Raw genomic sequence first — 23,139 nt, 5'->3', positions numbered from 1 at the left:
AAAAATTATTTTCTCTCCGTTTATTAAACCGCCTCTTATTGAAATATTCATGAACACCTGTGCTCAAGCAAACAATGGTCCAATCTCGTAAAGAGCCGAAAAGCATGATGGTCTACTACGCTTTCACTACAAACACGTGGGTTTGGGAATTGTACGGTGCGAGTTCAATTGACGGCTGGAAAGCTATTTTTTTAAAACCTGTTTTAAAAATAATTAATCCCTATGCTCATATTGACAAACAAATGCAGTCTTTCTTGTTAGCATACTGTATGTTTCGAAGTTGTACACATTGTAAACATTGTCAATACGTGAGCACACCTCAGAGTTAGTTGCTTTTTGTACCGAGGAATATATAGTCACGTGAAATTGTCTTTTTACTGTCAGTAAAACAAACGGACCTGTACAATAGAGTGGGGAAACTCTTATTTTTATCATTGTTCATTTGTATGCAAATGTTAGCATGGGATTTGTAGATGATAATGTACATAATGCATTAAGCGTGTGAATGCTTGGGAAATGTACCACGTCTTTCTGAGAGCGATTTAAAAAAAACTAGCCTGTTCGAAAAACACATGAAGTATTTATGTACTGAGTAGTAACCCATAAATGCAATAAATAGAACATTGAGCTGAACAGTCTTGTTGGTTCCTCGCTGAACAGACGTCACAAAAAATAGTTTCAAAACATGCGCAGATCCAACATAAACGTCAGTCCTTTATAAATATGCATGAGAATATCGTGTTCTTTTCCCGACCAGTACTTTGTTAATACCGAATAATAAAGAGAATGCTTCATTTTTGATAGCTTATCATACTTCAGATATTTTTGTTTAGTTTCAGCTATGCAAAAATACGGCATACATATCTTTAAACCAAATTGATTATTCTGAAACAAAATAGATTAAGATTCTGTCTCACAAATATTTCTCTCTGCTTTTTCACAAAAATTTAATACCAAGTGCAAATAAAATGTTAGTAAGGCCACAGTTTTTATATCTTTCGGTTTACGGATCCGCCGACCCGATTTTTTCAGGGTCTAGAAAATAAAAATAATGGATTTTATCACCACTTTCGATAATTTCCCGGAAAATTCATGCCTGATTTCAGGGTTTTAATATTGATAATGCTTGAGTACTAAAACGTTTCATTCTTTCAAACATTTCTGTGACTATAAACAGAAACGTGTAAACATGGCGGCAAGCATGTCTTCATTTTAAAGTGCAGTTAAAATGTCATGGAGATAGTACCATGTTCAGAAACTTAATTTTCACGGAGAATGAAGGAAGAGCAAACTATGGGAGATGCAATATTTCTTTTCCCCAAAGAGTCCTGTTAAAAACGTAATCTATGATTTTTATGGAAATAAAAAATAAGCACCAAATATCAGCTGTTTCAATGACATAACTTCGCTATTTTTTCCCAATGGTAATATTTTTCTTCCAGTTCAAAGGTAAGGAATTGTATGTTGAAACTGGACAAAAATTGCAGAAATTGCACACAAAAACTATGTACGTTTTTTTTAAAATTTGAATTTTATTTCCCAAACCCAGACACATGCTAAATTTTGTGTGACAAGTGTATGAAACAATGAAAAAATCAATATAACCAGATGAATGGTTATAAGTCAAATATTTTACATAGTTATAAGGTCATGCTAATAAAAGGAAATAGGCAACATTGTAGGGTTTCAAAACAATATAATATATTGTTTACAAGATTATGAATCTAACTCTAAGTAAATTAGTTAGTTTTTTTGTTAAAAAAAATGAATGTGTCATGTTCCCAATATTCTATCATCTTTTTCTCATTCTCATTTTACTACAAATAATTTTTCCAAATTTCAGGAAATATTTCTAATTTTTATCGATTCAAAAGAAGGGTGGTGGTGTTTTTTGAAATCAGCTATGTTCCGTTTGGAAGAAGTTTCACACCTAAAGATAAAATAACTTTGGCCTAAAGAAGATAAGTCTCTGTACTATGTCTTACTATAAATTCCACTGATTTACCTACTTTCCTTTACTTTTTTTTTTCAATTATTCAGGAATTTTAAACTTTTGAGGCTGTTTTACACACTCTCGATCTCGCTATGCTGACTCACATGAATGAATTATACAATCAAATGACAAATGAAACAAATATTACATACAAAATAACAATAATCTACAAAGTGAAAATAGAAATGTTTAAAAATAGAACATCTGACACACACAGTCAACAGCAGTCAAAATAGAAAAGTCCACCACGATTTCCAGATAGTCCAAGAATAGGCCGCGTCTATCCGTTTATAAGAATCGTTCAGCACACACAGTTCTTGGCACGAATGTTAATTAAATGGATAATCCACCAAAACATCTCTCGTCTCGGGCACATGGGTATCCATGAATAGTTGTGACGTCACACTGCTTACTCGAAGCGCTCGGTGTAAAAGTAGTCCCTGTGTAGCTCGTAACTGCCGACACGGGAGTTCAGTGTTTCCAGCGCTGAATTTCTCAGGATTGAATGGATATTACATAGAGCTCTGTTTCATATATGCACACTGAAGATAAATTTTCACAAATTTTCATAACACAAAAGCACTTCACTTGTTCTCTGAAAACCGCTTACTTGTAGTTCGTATAAAATCTTGTAGAAATGGCCTGGTCACCTTTAACAGTTCTAAGACGTTCTTCTTAGGATTCAGCCTGGTTCCTAAGTTAAACCAGCGTTGGGCGCCATTGTCACGGGTCTCCCAATCTCAGGGAATAATAATAATTCAACACAGTTCCTCAATAAAGGTTCATATATTTATTGGATGACAATTTCTGCAGGTACGATGAAATAAAATATTAACGAACAAACGAATGAAGGTGACCTGCAATGAAAATGACACACTCGTACAATTTCACACACACTAATATTTATTTAATTAGAATAGTTTAAAATCAATATAAAGAGTTATTTATTCTTACCAGTCACATCAATTAAGGCACTAAGATTCCGTAAGGAATTTCTTAGACAAACTGCTCACGTGGATTTCTCGCAGGAGAACATCCAAACTATCGTCAATGTATCGTCAAGATTAAAAAGGAATAGTCCGTGCATAAGTATATATACCAGGACTCACACATGCGTACATAACTACCACACCCCATACATACTGGTTTTACAACTCACACCTAGGATAAAATAAACCACAAGACAATCACGTGACAACCAAACACTCACGTGACACGGAACACCGGACAAACCAGAATACAATACAAACATGATGACAATGAATGACCAGGTATGAATGAATGAATGAAGGAATTTACTACAGCTATCTACTATACTGACTTACTATACCAGCTGTACTAAATAACTATACTAAATAAAATAAAAACAAGTAATTGTCACCCTGTGACAATTTGAACAAATTTCAATCTACACTAACAGAGGATGTTCCCATATAAATATGACCAATCATGGCTTTGCTTTTCTTGAGAAAGTGATTTTTTTCTAAAGCATGTATTCCTATGTTAAACTTTGATCCCCGATTGTGCCCTCATCTCACCCCAGAGGGTCATGATTTGAACAAATTTTAATCTACACTACCAGAGGATGCTTCCATAAAACTATTACCAATCATGGCTTTGCTGTTCTTGAGAAGAGGATTTTTAAAGATTTTTCTTATGTATTACTATGTTAAAATTTAATACCCCACTGAGGCTCCATCCTACCCCCAGGGATCATGATTTGAAGAAACTTGAATTTATACTACAAGAGGATGCTTCTACATGAGTTTCATCTTTTCTGGCCCAATGGTTCTTAGAAGATTTTCAAAAAATTCCCTATGTATTCCAATGTTTAACTTTGATATCCCATTGTGGCCTTACCCTTACCCTGTAACCCTGGGGGTCACAATTTGAACAAACTTGAATCTACAATACCAGAAGATGCTTCTACATGAGTTTCATCTTTTCTGGCCCAGTGGTTCTTAAGAAGATTTTTTAAGAATTTTCCTATGTTAAACTTTGATACCCTATTGTGGCCCCACCCTTCCCCCATGCTTCTTCATGAGTTTCATCTTTTCTAGCCCAGTGGTTCATAGGAATTTTTTTTTTTAATTTCCTATGTATTATTCTTATGTTAATCTTTGATACCCCATTGTGGCCCCTCCCTACCCCCAGGGGTCATGATTTGAACAAACTTGAACTACACTACATGAGGTTGCTTCCATATGAGTTTCATCTTTCCTGGCCCCGTGGTTCTTGAGAAGAATTTTTTTTTTAATTTGTATGTATTCCTACATTAAACTTTGATACCCCACTGTGGCCCCACCCTACCCCCGGGATCATGATTTGAACAAACTTGAATCTAGTCACTACATGAGGATCCTTCAACATGAGTTTCATCTTTCCTGGCCCAGTGGTTCTCCAGAAGACTTTTAAAATTTTCACTAACTCATAGTTATCTCCCCTTTGAAAAAGATGTGGCCCTTAATTTGAATAAACTTGAATCCCCTTAACCCAAGTATACTTTGTGGCAAGTTTGGTTGAAAATGGCCCAGTGGTTCTTGAGAAGAAGATAAAAATGCAAAAAGTTTACAACAACAATGACAAATTTCGATGGAGCCAAATTTGGCTCAGGTGAGCTCAAAAGAGGTCATGGTGACATTTTCAGTTGACACATCATGAGGACCCAAGATGCATCCTGTAAGCTAATTAGTATAATCATCATAGCATTCAAAATATACATGAATCCCATGGTGATCTACTTTTCAGTTGATGCACTATTCAAATATAGCCATATTTACTAATTGAATACATTTTAATCGACTTTCAAATATAGCTATATTTACTATTTAAATAAAGCCACATTTAAACATATCATAAATGTTTAAAAATTAGGTCATGGTGATCTACTTTGCAGTCTACATGCTCTGAGGACCCAAGACACATCAATGGACTAAGTTTGCTGTGTGGCGGTCAGCCGGGTTCGATCGCCGGTGGCCAAATAGCTCAGTTGGTAGAGCACCTGACCGGAGTTTCAGGGGGCCCGGGTTTGAATCCCGGTCTGGTCCGCTGCATTTTCTCCTCTCCCGTTACATTTGGTGCCGTGCCATGCCCTGGAATTGACAGGTGAAAGACCTGCCAGGGATGAGCCTGGGTTGGGGTCTTTGGAGGGCCAAAGACCTTTAAGGAGGGAGGAATGTGGCGGTCACGGCACCAAATCTGTAACAGGAAAGGAGAAAATGCATGGCTGGACCGGGAATCGAACCCGGGACCCCTGTATCTCTAGTCAGGTGCTCTACCAACTGAGCTATCCAGGCCGATATCCACGGCCCTAACCATTACAGCTGATTCTATAAGGCAATTAGTATCCAAAATACTTAAAGTAATTGCCTGCTTTTATATATAAAAGTTAACACCATTCAAAGGCTCTTGCTCAGTGTAGTCAGACATTTCCCTACCAAACTGCCCCACAAATATCGCAAAGACATTGGAAATGTAAATAGTAAGTTAAATGTAAGCCTAAAAACAACTTATATGTCAACCACATAGGGTTTCCTCCCCTAATGACATTATAGTCATAACAGACATTTATGTGCATCTGTTTGGGGTTGAACTTGGGGCCTCTGACATACCAGTCCAGTTCTCAATGGAGCTAGAGGATTAACGCACTAGTCCAAGCTAGTAGGGTGACATATTAAATCTCACACTACCACACAAATAACTCATTTTTTCACTCTGCCCATGTTTTCATCTAAAGATGTGTTTTAAAATCTGTAAAAAGTTATGTAAAGAATGCAATTCCTTCTCTTTTCTTCTATTTTATTTTTGCACACAATACTCCAAGCATGTCCATGTATCAATGTAAAAATACATCAAACATATTACTTTGTAAATAAACTGGTGGAAAAAAATGCTGCATAGAATGTTTAATATTCTTAATGCTTCAGAAAATTATACTTTATAAGTTTGGCTAACATAAATGCAATTTAAAAAAAAATTAAAATTATAATGCTGAAATGTATAATAAAATTTTGCATGAAATTTATGCATCTTGGAAAGCATATACATGTACATAATAATTAGTACCGGTAAATTAAAACAACAATCAGGACAACATCAAAATCTTTTACCAAAGCACCTTCAACAAGACTAAAAGATCTTAACAAAAAAATGGAGTATATTATTTTTACATAATGAGATGTATACAGGTACATGTACCTCACTAAAAAAAAGATCTAAATCTTTATATCGTTTTACCATGTGTTAGAAAATCAGCATAATGAAATGTTCTTTTAAGCACTAAATGTATTTCTCAGAGTATTATTTTGAGTTTGAGAGAACAACATGTATATTTGCTGATATATCAACACTGAAAAACCACACAGAATTTAACAATAAAACTTGAACCATTAAAATTTCATGCTGTGTTTCTAATAAAGACTTGACGATTACAACCTTCTATCTGATTATACATGTAGATACATGTTTATCGGTGACTATTCTTCTACACCTGAATCTTCTCTGCCAGACTGCAGGTCAAACCAGTTCCATCTGGTTCAACATTTACAGACTCCACAACGCCATCTTTCACTACCATAGAGTACCTAGAAAATAAAGGGAAAAAAATTAAATATGACATTTTCATACTGTAAATATACTTTCATGGAGTTGTAATTCAGTGGAATCAAAATCTCTTTTTAAAATTCAGGTTGAAAATTACACAGATTTCTTGGACTGACTGTATATTATTAAAACCTTTCTTGTAGCGAAATGATTATCATAATAACCCATGGTATTAAAATGTACTGAAAAAATAAAGGGATAAAATGAAAAACATTTATATAGTGAATCAATTTTGTTTGTCCCTGGCACCTCATTATTAGAACCCTCTCTACACTGCACAGGGATAAAATGAAAACATTTATATAATGAATCAAAATTTTTTTGTCCCTGGCACCTCATTATTAGAACCCTGATATATCTACACTGCACACTAAAGACTTCTGATATTCTATGGTATTTTTTGCAGTAAGAGTGATCTGCCCTTAGATCTAAATTCTAAAAAATAGAAATTCACAGTATATTACAAATTTTGTAATCAATTCAAGTATTCTTAACATTTTAAAAGGCCAATATGAACTTTCTCTATGGAAGTAAACAACAGTGATTTCTATTCACAGATACTGCATTGTGTTTGATTATTTTTCCTGGGAGTAAATGCCACATACCATACAGTGAAAATTAATTTCAAAAGCTTGATATTAATTAACACCTTTATAGAATATATTTTTTCAATGTGTAGAGAGGGTCCTTAAGCATGGTTTACTTTGTCAAGTGTAAATTAATTTCCCATAAAAAAGTATGCGTATGTCCACTGTTTTAGTATAGTACATGAAACGTATGGACTGCTTTCTGCATAGCCATAAGAAACTATTAATTAACCATTTCAATAAAAAATATTAAACTGAGCATCAAGATTCTAGTCTTTGGTCAGTTCTATTTACCTCTTTGAACGCTTGTTTCCAAGGACAGCTGCTAGATCAATTTCCATGTCAACAGCCTACAAGAAAATTCATAGGTTCTCAGAATACATGTATTCATGTTGGAAAAGAACAAAGTTCACCTTGTGCAACTTTTGGCCCTGTGAATTTCTGAAAAATCCGAACTACTCAGTTTTAGTTTAAAATATGTTAAATTTCACTTGGACCCTTGGTGACTTCATATCAAACCAGAAGTCTCTGTCGAGACTGAAGCTCTACTGGTTTGAACTTATAGCAAAGGAAGAGAAAAGTACTTAAGCAGCTGGGATTTGAAACTTTACAACAGCAATAAATAGAATAATGATTGTTGATAAAGTCTCTTTATGTTCTTAGTGTAGTCTACTTGTGTGCCAAGTTATACTGAAATCAGACCAAAACTGTAAGAGGAGTAGCATTTTGAAAGAATTTCACAGAAATTTCTATTTTTAGTAACCACGGCAACACCGTTCATCGAAATCAAAAACCGATATACAAATTTATGTATCTTAGTGTATTCTACTTGTGTGCCAAGTTATACTGAAATCAGACCAAAACTGTAGGAGGAGTAGCATTTTGAAAGAATTTCACAGAAATTTCTATATTTAGTAACCACGGCAACACCGTTCATCGAAATCAAAAACCGATATACAGATTTATGTATCTTAGTGTATTCTACTTGAGTGCCAAGTTATATTGAAATCAGAACAAAACTGTAAGAGGAGTAGCATTTTGAAAGAATTTCACAAAAATTTCTATTTTTAGTAACCACGGCAACACCGTTCATCAAAATCAAAAACCGATATACAGAATTATGTATCTTAGTGTATTCTACTTGTGTGCCAAGTTATACTGAAATCAGACCAAAACTGTTGGAGGAGTAGCATTTTGAAAGAATTTCACAGAAATTTCTATTTTTAGTAACCACGGCAACACCGTTCAACGAAATCAAAAACCGATACACAGAATTATGTATCTTAGTGTATTCTACTTGTGTGCCAAGTTATACTGAAATCAGACCAAAACTGTAGGAGGAGTAGCATTTTGAAAGAATTTCACAGAAATTTCTATTTTTAGTAACCACTGCAACACCATTCAACGAAATCAAAAATCGATACACAGAATTATGTATCTTAGTGTAGTCTACTTGTGTGCCAAGTTATATTGAAATTAGACCAAAACTGTAAGAGGAGTAGCATTTTTAAAAATTGTTTACAGACAGACGGACAGACGGACAGACAGACAGACAGAACAGACGGACGGACGTTAAATTTCACTTGGCATAAGCTCTTCTGGTCTCTGACCAGTAGAGCTAATAAAAATGACGTAATTTTTTCTCTTGTCCATGTATTATGACGTCATGAATTTCGTCATTTTCCTCAAATCTTGAAAATTTCTTTAAAAGTGACCAAAAATTTAATCTGTATGTGAATATTTTGCATAGCCCCCAACCTCTGATCTAAAATGTTCAATTATATTATGAAAGAACTGTTTCAGAGGAATCTAATCCATGAAAATTTTTTTGGATCGCGGGGTGGGCTCATATTTTTATCGACAGTTGAAGATGCTCAATTTCACCCATTTTCTTCAAAAATCAAGAACATTGCAGTTTCACAACGCCTGAGTTTCCAAACTTGGACACCTAGAGGAAAATTTTTTACAGGAAATGAAAGCACTAAGTCTCTACTTTATGTTGATGTTCGAAATGGAACGTTAGGATCTGGTCAGTTAATTAGTATATTGACAGGGCCATTTTATGGAGTTAGTGAACATACCTCTTTAATATATTTGTGGTTTGCAGAAAATGACAGTTGTGTGTATTAAATTTGATGAGTATCTTGGTTCTTACAATATTAGTTGGCAACTTATAGAAAAATATTTACATTTGCAAATGTTTTCCTTCATATAACACTACTGAAAGCAAGCGTATTTATAAGTGTATAAATACAGGTATGGGGTCAAGAGGTCATAGATGTGCATATGGATAAACGTTCGACGTAATTTCTCAGTGACGTCATAAAGGGTCGACGCGCGTTCAGTGGATTATATGCATGCCGTTGGGTTTGAAAAATAATGCATTTCACACGTTAAAAGTCACAATCAGGCAAATTTAAAGTATGAATAAGTCACAAATGTAAATATAAGTAATAAGGTATCATTTTTTGAGTTTTATTGGGATGTAAAATGGGTTGGTCACGTGATCAAATCCCATAAAGCCCGAGTATCATTTTTTGAGTTTTATTGGGATGTAAAACGGGTTGGTACATGATCAAATCTTCCATAAAGCCCTTCGGGCTTAATGGGATTTGATCACGTGACCAACCCGTTTTACATCCCAATAAAACTCAAAAAATGATACCTTATTTCTTAACCAAATGTTCTTTGACCTTTTTATGTTAAAATTAATATCAGGTACTTGTCATCTGCTAAGCAAGATGAACTTGTGTACAAACTACAAAGTAATGGTCTACGAAGGATACCCAGGAAAGCAAAACTAAATAAGAAATATTCAACTTCTAAAACTCATTACATTCTACATTTGGATTTATTCTGCCAACAGACATACATATAATTAACATATTTATAGCATTCCACTGTTGACAGACCTTCATATAATTTGCTAAACATTTTAGCATGTGCAGTAAATAACTGGATTGTTTAGTAAGAAAGAATTGTAGATGTTAAAAATTTATTCAAATTTACTATATATGTACTGTAGAAAAAGTCAGAGCATGCATTAAATTTTGAAATATTTCATTAGTTTTGTTATCCTCCAAAATGGTATCTGATAATTTGAATCATCTTGTACCTTAATATCATGCTTATATCACAGCACATACTGTAGAAGTAGTTTTTTCCGAGTGGTATTAGTTTACGCTATGTACGCGGTCACAAATTTTCCACGTTCCGTGGAATCATGACCCCATGGAAAAAAGTATGTCTATGGTATTTCAAATACATGTACAGTATATGCTGGATGAGGTATAAAATGATCTACATCATTTGATATCATTTTTTCAATTTGAACTTCAAGTTTGAGTCAATGCTTTTTTTTGAAAGAAACTTGGAATCTGTAAAATTCAACAACTGATAAAGCTGTGCTTCTTTACCTTTGTGAACTCTCCACAAGTGTCTGCCAACATTTTGATCTGTAAATAAAAACCTTAAACCTCAAGACGTTTTAACAGCATTCAAAAAGTTTTACAAATTACCACGATGGTTTATAAGTGAGAAAATAAAGGTAGGTCCAGTTACAAACCTTTCCATTGGCTCCCTGTGCCTCGCCCCAGGCGTCCATGACAAATGGGTCGTTGACAGAGATGCAGGCAATGCTATCTACTCCCTTGGATTTCAAGGCATCACACTGCTGAACGTAACCTGGCAAGTGAGTCTAAAACATGGAGAAGAAATAATGTTAACATTTCAAACCAATATGTGAAGCAGAAATATGGGTTATATATTAAAAACTAAAAGTGCCTATATAGAGTTGAGGGTGTCACACATGAATATCTTATTGGTAGTTACAGCTACATGGTCAGATACCCATGGACTGATTTCCTTAGACGAGATCACTCCATTGTTATCTAACAATATGTACTGCCCATCTAAAGGTACTATACCTTCATTGAAATTTCTTATCTTCAAAATCATGCTATATCATGTAGAAAATTTTGCCTCTATTTTAATTGATAAGAAATGCTCAACAGTGATAAATTGACAATATGGGAAATACAGATGAAGACTAGCTATCATTAAATATTGTGAAAATGCACATGCTCAATTTTAAGTATATCACATTAAGTATGTGCATGGACTCATGATTCACCGAATTTAAAGATAATACTTAGCATTCTGTATGAGTAAGTGTGAAGCTCAGCAAACCTTTGAACATCCTGGTGTGAAAGCCCCTGGTACAGCAAAAATGATGTGTTTTCCCTTCCCAAATAATTCTCCAGAGTTCACCTTCCCACCAGGGTCCTTTTCAAACAAATCCACAGCAGGAAGCTTGTCTCCAGCCTACAACAAATAAATTTTTTACTTAATAATCTAGAATTCCATTTATCATGTTTATGCACATATAGTATTTTTAGACTTCTATAACTGTATAATCGTTCACTTTTCCTCTTGATACAGATCAGATGAATACCGCCAAACCCCCTAACTCCTTCATCACCCTAACTCTGTCACTTTCAGGAAAATCAGGGCTGTTTGTAAACAAATGGGATTGTGACATCATTTCTGTATGCTGAAAATCGACAGTCAAATGCCAATGCTTGTAGAAACTATTACAGTCAAGCTAAAAAATGTGTCAAACCAGATGAAATTTTCACTTCTTTTATTTTAGGTATCATATTTTATGTGAAATCAGTAAGTACCTTTTCCCTTCATAGTTATGCGCTAATTCCATCAATATCTCGGACAGGTGCATGATCATGCTCATTTTCACATGTCACCCATTTTAATGAAGGTCTATTACTAAGGTTTAAGGATACACCAAAGGCTTTTTTTCAAGATTTTTGTCAATTTTGAGCTCTCTGCTTTATCTGTCTGAATTTTCTCAGGCAGAGCTAGAGCTACAGTTCTGAGGCTAGGTGAATATATTAACAAGTTGGCTGTTACCACTTTTATAAATACTCAGTTAATTATTAATATTTACATTACACATGTTTTCTGCATATAAAGGGAATGGAAATTTATTGCTTTCAAAACACCATAACAAGGACAGGATGCCAAAGATTAAAGCGTGTGTTTTAGTTTTACGTCACAATCATTGAATGCCGAAGAAAAGCAAACGTCATAAGCGAAAATAAAAAAATCATGCTCACATTGACCAGAAGTGTTACACTGGCTCTTCCATTAACAGTACCTTAAACGAAGTGTAATTAATACATAGTTTTTTAAATATTAATCACAATTGCAGTCAAGGTAGAGAGTTAAAACATGCAATAAAATATAAGCAATAAATACGGTAATCATTTTTTGAAAGATATAGTTACAGTACTCAATTTTGTGTGCATCACTGTTGCAGTTATGAGCTGACAGTCTATACAGTGGAGTCGCCGATTCAATCGTCTTAATTAAATATTTTAATCCTAATATTATTTTTGTAAATTCTGCATATTGCAATTTGTTTTGTTGTTCCAGTTATTGTTTTTAAAAATAGATTAAACTTATTTCTGTGGCTGTTTCAGTTTTTACAGAGCAACATGAATTCTTATATGTTTCAACATCATAAAAATCTTGTTCTGAAACAATCCATGAATATTACAAGACCACAAAGGCACATGACCCAGAAATCGAGAACAAAGTTATTCTTTACTGGGGAAGCTAGGCGTTGCTGAAATACGCCTGTAAATATTGTTCCCATTTAGTTACTTTGAATATAAAAAAAATTTTGGATGACTCACTATTTGTGCTTTCTCTATTAGAGAAGGGGTAGAATTTTTTGATATTCGGCTTATTGAATAACTGCATAATTATAAAAGAAATTAAATGCCTGCAATTCCATAAAGAAACAATTTTTGAACTTTAACAAAATTTATAACTGTGGTGAGGGTTAATAGTCCCCAGACACACTTAGACACAGTATTAGTATATTGTAGTAACAGGCCTGATTAGTATATCATGCTGTTAAAAACTTCCTGGTTTTCTAAAATCAACATAGAAAATATATTAATTGTAATTTTTTTCTGGAAACAGAAGCTTTTTTCAACATGCTCAAGCTGAATATTCATTATTCAATCTTTGTTTTGATTTAATTAACACAGGAAAATCACCGGGGCCGAGAACTGTACAGATTGATGATGTTAACCAAATGTACAAGGTATTGGTAAAACATGTTTTAACACGTGGTAGGCTAGCTAAATTTCTCTTGAACTTCCTGGTAGAACAAATGTCAAAACTTTACATCCAAGGTCGTAAGCTGGCGCTTCGCAAAACTTTATTCCTAAAAGTACATGTACTTACCTTGATCGGCATTGCAGAGGAAGTACTAACGGAAAACTGGCGAGCAAATGCGGTGCGAGTTAGTGTTACAAATCGGTGAGAGTTGATAAGAGGAATTCGCATGATCAAATTACCTCTCAAAGCCAATAAATTTAACTGGTAGTTTGTGAAGAGTACTAGTTAAACTTATCTAGTAATGAAACCTATATGATCAAATATTAATTCCCCGGAAAACCCAAAACTAACTACAGGTACATGATTGTGTCTAGTGCCTACATAATTTTAAAAACATTGTGAACTGAAACTCTGCTCACACATATCCCATATTCCTATTCAGAATTTAACCAGAACCAGGAGTCTCTGACAAGACTATATTATGTACATGTAGCTCTACTGTTATGATTGAAATGTTATATATTATTACAGGCACGTAGCAACAGTTGGGGGGGGAGGGGGGAGGGGGGGGGTTTCCCAGCATTACCTTTGCTATTGAAAATGTCCATTGAAAGATTGGTTGGCCTCCCCACTTTTCACCACAGTAAAGATATCAAGGAAATTGCGTGTATGTAAAAAAAATTGGTAATGAAAGAAATTAAGTTAATTGGCTTTGAAGCGCGCTTCAAGAAATATGCCTACATGACAAGTTTGTGTGATTCATACACCAATAACTCACACAAAACTTAAAAACATTCCTTAATTGGATAACATGAGGCCCATAGGCCACAGCGCTAACCTGCGTAACTTTGATCCTGCTAATATTAATATTCTTCTCCAGTTTTCCCCCTTCTAGTATGTATACCTATTGTGGCCCTGTCCTACGCCCGTGGTCAATCATGACTTCAACACTTTAAATCTATATACAATATTACCTGTGGATACCTTCACATAATTAAGTTTCAGCAATTCTAACAAAGTGAACTTTTAAATTAAAGAATTATATTTTTAAAAAAAATTCCATATATTTCAATGTTCTTATTGTAGCCCTGCCCTACCCCCTAAGGACCATGAATTACACAATTTAGAATCTACATTACTTCCATATGAGTTTTTGTTTTTCAGGTCAAGTGATTCTTCAGAATTTTGTTTTAAATGCCCTAATTTTGTCTTAATTTTCATGGTTATCTTAATTGGCTTGGCCCATCTTTTCAACTATTTATTCTCCCCTCCACAAAAGGATGTTTTGTACAATTAAATGTACCAACTTTAGTCAAAATTGGCCCAGTGGTTCTTGAGATAAAGTTAAAAATGTGAAAAGTTTACAGATAGACAGGTGGACAATACTTTTTGTGATTTTGACCCTTTCAAACTAAAATTAACCGGGGCAATGTTTTTGTTATAGACATTATTGAGTATTTAGATAAATTTGCAACAAGTGCATTTCATTTTCTTCAAACTAAACAAATATTAAGTCACACGCGTGGCGCAGTGGTTAATTAGATTGATCCTTGCATTGCAATGTGGGATGTGGAGACTGGTCCTTCGGTTGAGACTGTCGCAGCTAGGGTACTGGCAGAAAAAAGATCTCTCCCTGCTCAGTGGCCCAAAGTGCCGAGTATAGGTCAAAATTTGCAGCAAATGGGGTCAAAAGGTAGGGGGAAACTAACCTTTATTTCAAAAAACACTTGCAAATATGATGTTAAAATAGTTATTAAGGCCTAATTGCATGAGAAAACTTGGAAATGATTAAAAAAACTATTAAAAGGTTTTCTAAGGTTAAAAAAAATTTGAGTGCATGGGGGCATTTTAATCAGTCAGTTGAGAGAGGGCAAACAAACTTTTTTTTGAAAGATGGCCTTATATAGTTACGTTTTCATCTCAAAACCAATAGATGTCTCCCTCACTTAAAAAGACATAGGTATCTTGAGTTATTGGGACTTTTTATAAGAAATTATATACCATTACTAGACTGAGTATTAAATACCTTTGAACAAAGTATTAATACATAAAGATAAATAATTGAATATCAAGAGAATTTCAAATAAGTTTAATAAAGTACCAATAATCAGGACTGTCATTGATGACGTGTAGTAATGTAACAACTGAAACAAAATATTGATTTTAAAGGGGCCTGGACACAGTTTCAACTGATTTTTTAAAACCAATTTTAATGTTTACTATTCCCACCTAAGGCATCATCTATTGATTAGCAAAAATTTGAACATCAATTGTTGATTAACAAACAAGATACAGAACTTAAAGTTCTTCATAATGTAAACAAGGCTCATGCCCGTTTTTGTTTACATATAGAAAATATCATATTTTTAACAAAATGAAGTTCAGCAAATCAATAGTAGCTGTAGAATGATATTTAAAATTAACTTTTATTTGAAGTTATCTACTTTGAACAAACATATATTAGTATATTAACCTGAGTAAACAAAAACATGACACTAGCCTTGTTTACATAACAAATGTTTGGAGCTCTAAATCTGTCTTGTATCTGGACAACTGGCGTTCAAATTTTTGATGATCATTAGAAAGACCTTAGTTAAATATTTGTAAAAATGGAAAAATAAGTTTTGAAATTTTAGCTGAAACTGTGTCCATGCCCCTTTAAAATATCAATACTATATGTACATGTATAACATGTAAATCTTTATTTTTAAATCAGTCTTATTTTTGCTATTGGTCATACCTGAGTAAAACTGTGAAACTTAAAATTACAAAACTTTCATTAGTAATGAATAATCAGAAAAAGAGCATTACTGTCATGAAATTAAAAAAAAATTGACTAAAAAAAGTAACACAGAACTGACAAAAAAATATGAGGAAGATTGAATACTGGCACACTAGCAAGAGTTCTTATAAACGACACATTATAAAATTATAACGTACATCTTTACTCTTCAAGAGAAAACAATTATTTTATACATCCACACAATGAATACAGTATACCGGGAAATTTTCGTCCCCATTTAATTTTCGCCCTGTTCGCCCTCGTCGAAAGTGGGCGAATTTAAAACGGGACGAATTCAAAGTAAACAGTATAATATCTGAAACAAAAATATTTCTGGGCGAATTTAAAATGGGGCAAACTTAATTTCGAATCTGAAAGGGCGAAAATAACACGGGGCGAAAATAACCCTGTATACAGTACTAATTCAGTGATATATTTCTCATTTAAAGCAACAGACAGCTAATATTAATCAGTTGTTTTGTTACATATGGTTTTCAGATGCTGTAACAATTCTACATGTAGTAACTTACTCATGATGCATTCACATGTACATTCTAACAAAAGACAACTGATTTTTTAAACAAGATGAAAAACATTTCTTAAAGCACTAGTTTTCATTTATGATATCAATATATATTGACAAATTTCAAATTGATATATGGATACTTAATCCATCAATGACAGCCCAGCCAGAACTACTGTAAAATCTCAAATTGACAAAGTAAAACACTTTTAAAAGTTAATATTCCATGCTATAAAGAGCAAATTAAAACATCAGAGAACACATGGGGTGACTATTTGTCGGCAGGAATTCTGTCTACCAAAACTTGTCTACCGAAACGGGCATCCATTGGCCCAGTGGCCCCTGTGACCTGAAAGAGAAAACAAACATTTGAAAAGTTATTCACGTTCACATTTCCTGTCCTTTTAAAAGGCACCCACCTATGAACAATTGATTTCCTTTCATAATTATTTGTCCTGGACTGCAGGATGCATCTCTTGATAGAAAATCATGATTTTACTGGTTTAAAATCAGATTTTCTTTTCATTCATAGCGTAAGATTTCATATTCCCAACTTTATGTACTGAAAAATTGGCAAAAAACAGAATAGTCATGTGATCTTTCTTCTTGAACTGAACTGATCATAGATAGTATATTTATATATACAAACCACAAACATAGCAATGACCATATCCTCCATAATAAACCCCATCCTCTCCCTCTATTGAATCACTGTCTGAGGGGTCGCTGTAGAAATGGGCGTTACTGTCACTGCTACTGACATCGTCACTGTCACTTAACTCCTCAGCTTCCTCCCCCACCACTTCCTCTTCCACTAAACCAACCTCCACAGGCCCTCCATCTGTCTCATCATCACTCTCTATTATGATTGGCCGATGTCCTGCTCTGTTTTCAGTGGTGTTCTGGGCTTGACGTTGGCCCCTCCCACCTCTACCTTGACCCCTCCTCCTTCCCCGCCCACCTCTGGCTCCCCTGTTATTTGTTCTGTTGTTGGCTCTTGCTGCCTCTTGCTTTTGCCTTTCAATATTTTCCTGTTCCTCTACAAATATTTTAAATACCATACACAGGTAAATGTTTTCATTTGATGGATCCAATACAGGTTAAAAAAAAATCTTACACAACTGATTAAAATCTTTATCATGGTATGTTTCAGCTCATTCTACACATCTTAGATTCATTACGATTAATATCTGACTTTTGCCATACATTAGCATTGTACCTTCAGATATTTGGAGCTTCAGCTTCCAGAAGATTTTCTTGGAAATAAAATGTTTTCACTTCAATATTTTTTGTCTCACTTACCCTAATTCTGTGTGTTGTATCTGAGTGGTCTTTTTTCACCACAAAATGTATTTTTTACATAATGACGATAATGTTTTGGTTCATTTATTCAGACAGTATATAATGAGCTTTTTTATGTTCTCTATCAACTCTGCTTAGATTTCTTATCCACACTTTTTTGAATATGCTGTGTAAGTTCATGCATTGCACTAAAAGCCAGCATTACCTTTTCTGGAAGTGACAAGCTGTTTCCTCCTTGTTTTTAACTCTTCACTGAGATGCTCCACCATGGTGTCTATATAGTTATCCAGAGCGATGGACTTCATTTGTGAGGTGACTGGTGTTCTGCAGATTGGACATTCTCTTTTCACCTTCATCCACTCAGCAATACACAATGCACAGAAAGAGTGAGAACAATTCAAAGATGTTGCCTATTAAACAAAAAAATACAGAAATAATAGTGCATGTACATTTAAATGATGAAATTGAGATAAGGAATATCTTTACGCTAGTCAGGCATTTTCATTTCCATAACTTCCATGCACACTTAGCCACATTTGGCAAAATTTGTAAATCAAAAGCTCATTGGCCACATTGTTAACCTGAGTCACTATGACCCTACTGTTTTTCCAGAGCAGATCTTTCTCCTTATGCATTTTCATCTAAAACTTTGATCTGATACATACTAGTATTGTGACCCTACCCTAAACCAAGGGTCATGATTTGAGCAAATTTGAATCTACATTGCCAGAGGATACCTATGAATATGATCAATCATCATTTTGCAGTTCTTGAGAGCATGATTTTTAAATATCTTTCCTACATTCAGATGTAACAAGAGATGTTTGTGAAACACTTATCCCCCACCCATCCCTAGCCCCCATGGACATACAATAACATTATAGTTATGGGATGCACAAGCCTTTATCATGGAAAGTGTACATGGAAATGAAAAACCTGTATATCAAATTTCATTTAAGTAGGTGCAAAAAATGCAAAGAAAAAGTTCAGAAAGATCAACTGCAAATAATTGGAAATTTTCTGAGTCCAAGGGGCATAACTCTGGCAAAAATTTTTCAATTGTACCCAAAACAGAACCTGGCCTTAATATTGTTATAATTAATCTGTATACAAATTTCATTTCAGTATGTGCAACCTGTGCAAAGAAAATGAATGGAGACTGTTGGTTGACAGACAGACAGACTGACAAACAGAAGCAATATACCCTCCCTTCTTTGAAGGCCTTAACTGATACATGTATAACATACAAGATGGGATATGGAGAAGTGTATGTATTATTCTCTGTTTATGATTATCCATTTTTCTTTGGAAACTGAGGAACAGTACCTGTATAAATAATTCATTACAGATGCTGCATTGTAGCTCTGTTTCCATCAAGTCCGAAAAATTAGTCAGTATGTCCTGTCGAGCTTGAAGTATGGCATCTGACTGATGGTCATTCTCTTGTTTTGTTGCCTGCAGCTGGGCTTCCAACATTTTTTGTTCTGTTTCCTTCTGTGTAATTACCTAGAAAACAAGACAAGACATAGGCAATCAAAATTTGGATGTACATAATAGGAAACATAGATCAACTGTTTGTATATTGCACAACAGGGTTGTCCCAAAGACTTGGGGAATTTCCCCACCTATAATCACGTAATCTTACGTTTACTCTGGTATTTCATGTCATCTCCCCGTTAAAGGAGGAAACCAATACATGTATCCACTACTACTTTTTAAATGTTCCCTGCTTATTGAATTTTTAGAGATAACCCACACAAATCCTGATACTATCTGAAATACCTTCTCTAGTCTCTCCTTTTCTTTATGAAGTTGTTCTTCCAGTTCCCGGTTTTTCTCCTCCAGTGCTTTCTCCATGGCTTTTTGTAAATTCTCTTCCACTTTCTGTTTCTCTATGATAAGCCCCTCTTTTTGTGTCTGAAGCTGTTCAAGAAGTTCTGCCTCTTTGCTCATCAGCTGGTTTTCTAATTCCTCCTTCATTTTCTTTTCATCCTCCTACAATGACAGAAACAAAGAAACCATTTGCAGATTATAAATACTTACAGCCAGGGTAGGTTATACTTAATGTATAACCATGGTTTTTTTTGAAATAATGATAATCCATCCGATGAGCAGCAAAAAATGTTTCAACCCTTGCATTATTATATAATGGGTAGTCAGAAAAACCACATGACTCAACAACAGCAAACCCAGACCAGAATTAAACTTCAAGTTAATTTATAAGTCTACCAAATGTGAGATATATTTTTCCCCTTTTTATTTCAAAAAATTCTACATTAATTTATTTGTACTGTAATTTCCACAGTTAAAGGATATAAAACATTGTAAAGCTGCTATACACATACCTCTCGTTTCTGTAGTTCTGCTGCTAATTCCTGCTCTTTTTCTTTTAATCTTTCTCTCATTTCACTGGTCTGGTGTTCCATCTCATCCTCCTTCTCCTTTAGTTTCTCCTTCATCTGCAGTGTTTGGTTTTCTCGCTCCTGTTTCTCCGCCTCTAACTGCCTCTTCATCTCCTCATGTTTTTCTTCCTTTTCTTTCAGCATTTTTTGCATCTCTGCAAGTTTAGTTTCAAATTCCTTTAACTTGGAATCTGCTTCTTGCTTCTGCTTGTTCAGCTTCTCCTTATAATCATCAAATGGAAGCTGCTTTTTCTGAATATTTTCCTTGGAGCATGAAGGTTTGTCATCCAAATCATTTTCAGCAGAGTTCAGTTTTAGTCGTTTTAGTGGATTTCGGTCTTTATCAAACTGGTTGTTGTTAGAGCAGTCTGGTTCATCAGAACTTTTTGGTCTTACTCGTTTAACTTTAATCTTGTAATGAAACTTGAAGATGAACTCAGCTGCTTTCTCACCAGCCTTTGGAACTCCAAACTGAACTTTGTCATCCTCTTGTAAAGTATGGGACTTGTGTGGTTCTAGTTGCTTTCCATTTATAAATACTCCATTAAGACTCTACAATAACAAATGAGGTTTTTGAATGTTCAGCATTAATGAAAACATAAATTAAATTGATATTTTCAAAGGTTAATGAATGTAAAGAATGAGCCTCGGATTCTGTATATATAAGCAACCGATTGATGGAAATCTATTTTTTTACTTTTGTCTTTTGAGTTATCATGCTGAAGCATTAAACAATTTTGATTTTTGAGATTTATTGTATTTAATGTTAAACTGGCAATTAATCAACATAGCAATCAAAAGTTTTCGACACCTCTTAACTTTTTGTGTATCTTATGAAATTTGTAGTTAAAGCCTACATGATATTAATTTTACCACATCTGTCTACAAACTTTTTAACACAGCCCATGCCTTTCATATATATTCAAAAAATTGCCTCTTTTCATATCTATTAAATTTAACCCTCCAACTGCTTCCATTCCATTTAACATTATTTTATATCCATCTGTGTCATTTGTCTAGACCATGTATGTTCCACCTTTAATCTTGTACGAGAAATGAATTTAGGTTACATGTAGGGGCACAAATGGGCATGTTTATGTGAAGTTAGTAACAAAATTGATGTTGCACTCTGCTACACAGTGAAACTATGACTTTGCCTTATTATCTTTAATGCTCCAAGTATCTCCATCTTTTTTAAACACAGCATGGCATCTCGAGATCATGGGGGACAAGATGCAAACTGTGGCATCCTGTGATCTTCCTACTGTTATCTATATTAAAAAAAAGTAAAATATGTAAAAATGCAAAAGATGGTATGGCAAGTCAAATGTTGCAAAATTTTCCATTTGCTTTGCATAACTTTTGATTTGCAAGCAGGTATGATTTCTATTTTTATCCCATTTTTAACCCTTTATCCCGTGGATATGACTCATGATATTTTTTTCATATATATATATATATATATATATATATCCCACAGTTGTGACCTTACAATGGGTTTTGCATTAGAGTGATATAAAATGAAGCAGAGTTTAATTGAATGATAGTGTGAACCATTGATAGTGATGTATAAAACATTGGATAAAAAGAATCTCCCATGATTTGTAGTTGGATATGATTTTTATCCCAGTTTGTTGTGCATTATCCCCATGCCAAGGCTCGGGGATAAAAATCACACAACTTGTTGGATAAAAATCATATCCAACTACAAATCATGGGAGATTCTATATATTTTTTTTCATTTGTTTTCTATAATATTAGCAGGGACCTATATACTAACGGGATAGGAAACTACTGCAAGTCTCGCGATATCTCGCAAGTCGCGGGATTTCGTAAGTCAACTTTATTTAATCATATCTCTAAAGCTATCGCATATTTGAGATAAAATCCTTAAATTATCTGTCAAAAAATCATTCAAGATTTGTTTTTAGACCGTATTATACCCCTTATCTTCGTAATAATTTTGTTTTATGCAAAATTAGCACATGCCCCGATCAGCCATATTTCCGAGAAATCGCCGATTTCGGTGATTGTTTCCTTTATATTTTAATTATATTATTATCATGCTTACATATTTATCAATAAATCAATTCCTATACATAAAAGGAATAAATGATATTAATCAGAAAATACCCTGTTTACTGGGAATAAACGGAGTTTGAAAAACTTGTAGTTTTGTGCGTGATGTTTTGGGTAAATAAACATGGCGATGAAGGAGTTGCCTATCCCGTTAGTATATAGGTCCCTGATATTAGTTTGCTAATTGAAGTTTGAGCATTAACTGGAATGTCTTACTCATTTCAAAACAATATATGCTAGATTACAAATTAAAATTATACAATACAAATGGAATATTTCAAAGTTTGATGTACCATATGAAGGTATTGACATACAGCTAAGATTTTTCAAACTTGAGAGCTTCAATGATATATAACAGTTTTTTGTCGAGGAAATTCGAAACATATAAGCAAAGATAACGAAAACAGAGAACAGTGCGCTGGAGCAGATGGGCTAATTTCAATACCTCGTCTTTTCCGCGAAAATCAATCAGCTTATACTTTTTAACATTATCGCCAACTCGAATGAGTCCAATTGTAAATCCCTCTTGTGTCATTTGACGTTTTCTTGAAAAAAAAAAGAATGAAATCCAATATCCCCGCTCTTGGTGTTATGAAAAAAACGTCATCATTTTTTGTGTATTTAGACAATGCTAGTTTATACTTTATCGAATTCGTACCAAAGACTTTACCTTTCTGAGGGCATGAATTTCCCTAAAACTGTTATCTGACTCAAGTCTTTAG

The 23,139-nt window shown here is 34.1% G+C and overlaps 2 protein-coding genes across 2 annotated transcripts; both read right to left on the bottom strand.

Annotated features, from left to right (window-relative positions):
* Positions 1-5,774: 5,774 nt before the first annotated feature.
* On the bottom strand, positions 5,775-13,622 carry LOC134276189 (peroxiredoxin-5, mitochondrial-like). The gene is made up of 6 exons (XM_062758466.1): positions 13,456-13,622; positions 11,371-11,505; positions 10,748-10,879; positions 10,599-10,637; positions 7,477-7,532; positions 5,775-6,576 (listed from the first exon to the last, which is right to left on the bottom strand). The coding sequence occupies exons 1-6, from the start codon at positions 13,555-13,557 to the stop codon at positions 6,477-6,479; spliced, it is 564 nt and encodes a 187-aa protein (XP_062614450.1). The 5' UTR covers positions 13,558-13,622; the 3' UTR covers positions 5,775-6,476.
* Positions 13,623-15,403: 1,781 nt separating this feature from the next.
* Positions 15,404-23,057, bottom strand: LOC134276188 (E3 ubiquitin-protein ligase RNF8-like). The gene is made up of 8 exons (XM_062758464.1): positions 22,863-23,057; positions 21,496-21,609; positions 20,282-20,890; positions 19,719-19,931; positions 19,263-19,442; positions 18,142-18,346; positions 17,284-17,673; positions 15,404-16,983 (listed from the first exon to the last, which is right to left on the bottom strand). The coding sequence occupies exons 1-8, from the start codon at positions 22,950-22,952 to the stop codon at positions 16,943-16,945; spliced, it is 1,842 nt and encodes a 613-aa protein (XP_062614448.1). The 5' UTR covers positions 22,953-23,057; the 3' UTR covers positions 15,404-16,942.
* Between the last annotated feature and the right edge of the window lie 82 nt (positions 23,058-23,139).

The sequence above is a fragment of the Saccostrea cucullata genome, unplaced genomic scaffold (assembly GCF_032062105.1).
Source record: "Saccostrea cucullata isolate Sc308-1 unplaced genomic scaffold, CSIRO_AGI_Scuc_v1 ctg151, whole genome shotgun sequence".
NCBI classification, from domain to species: domain Eukaryota; kingdom Metazoa; phylum Mollusca; class Bivalvia; order Ostreida; family Ostreidae; genus Saccostrea; species Saccostrea cuccullata.
This window is presented reverse-complemented; position numbering and strand designations above follow the sequence as displayed.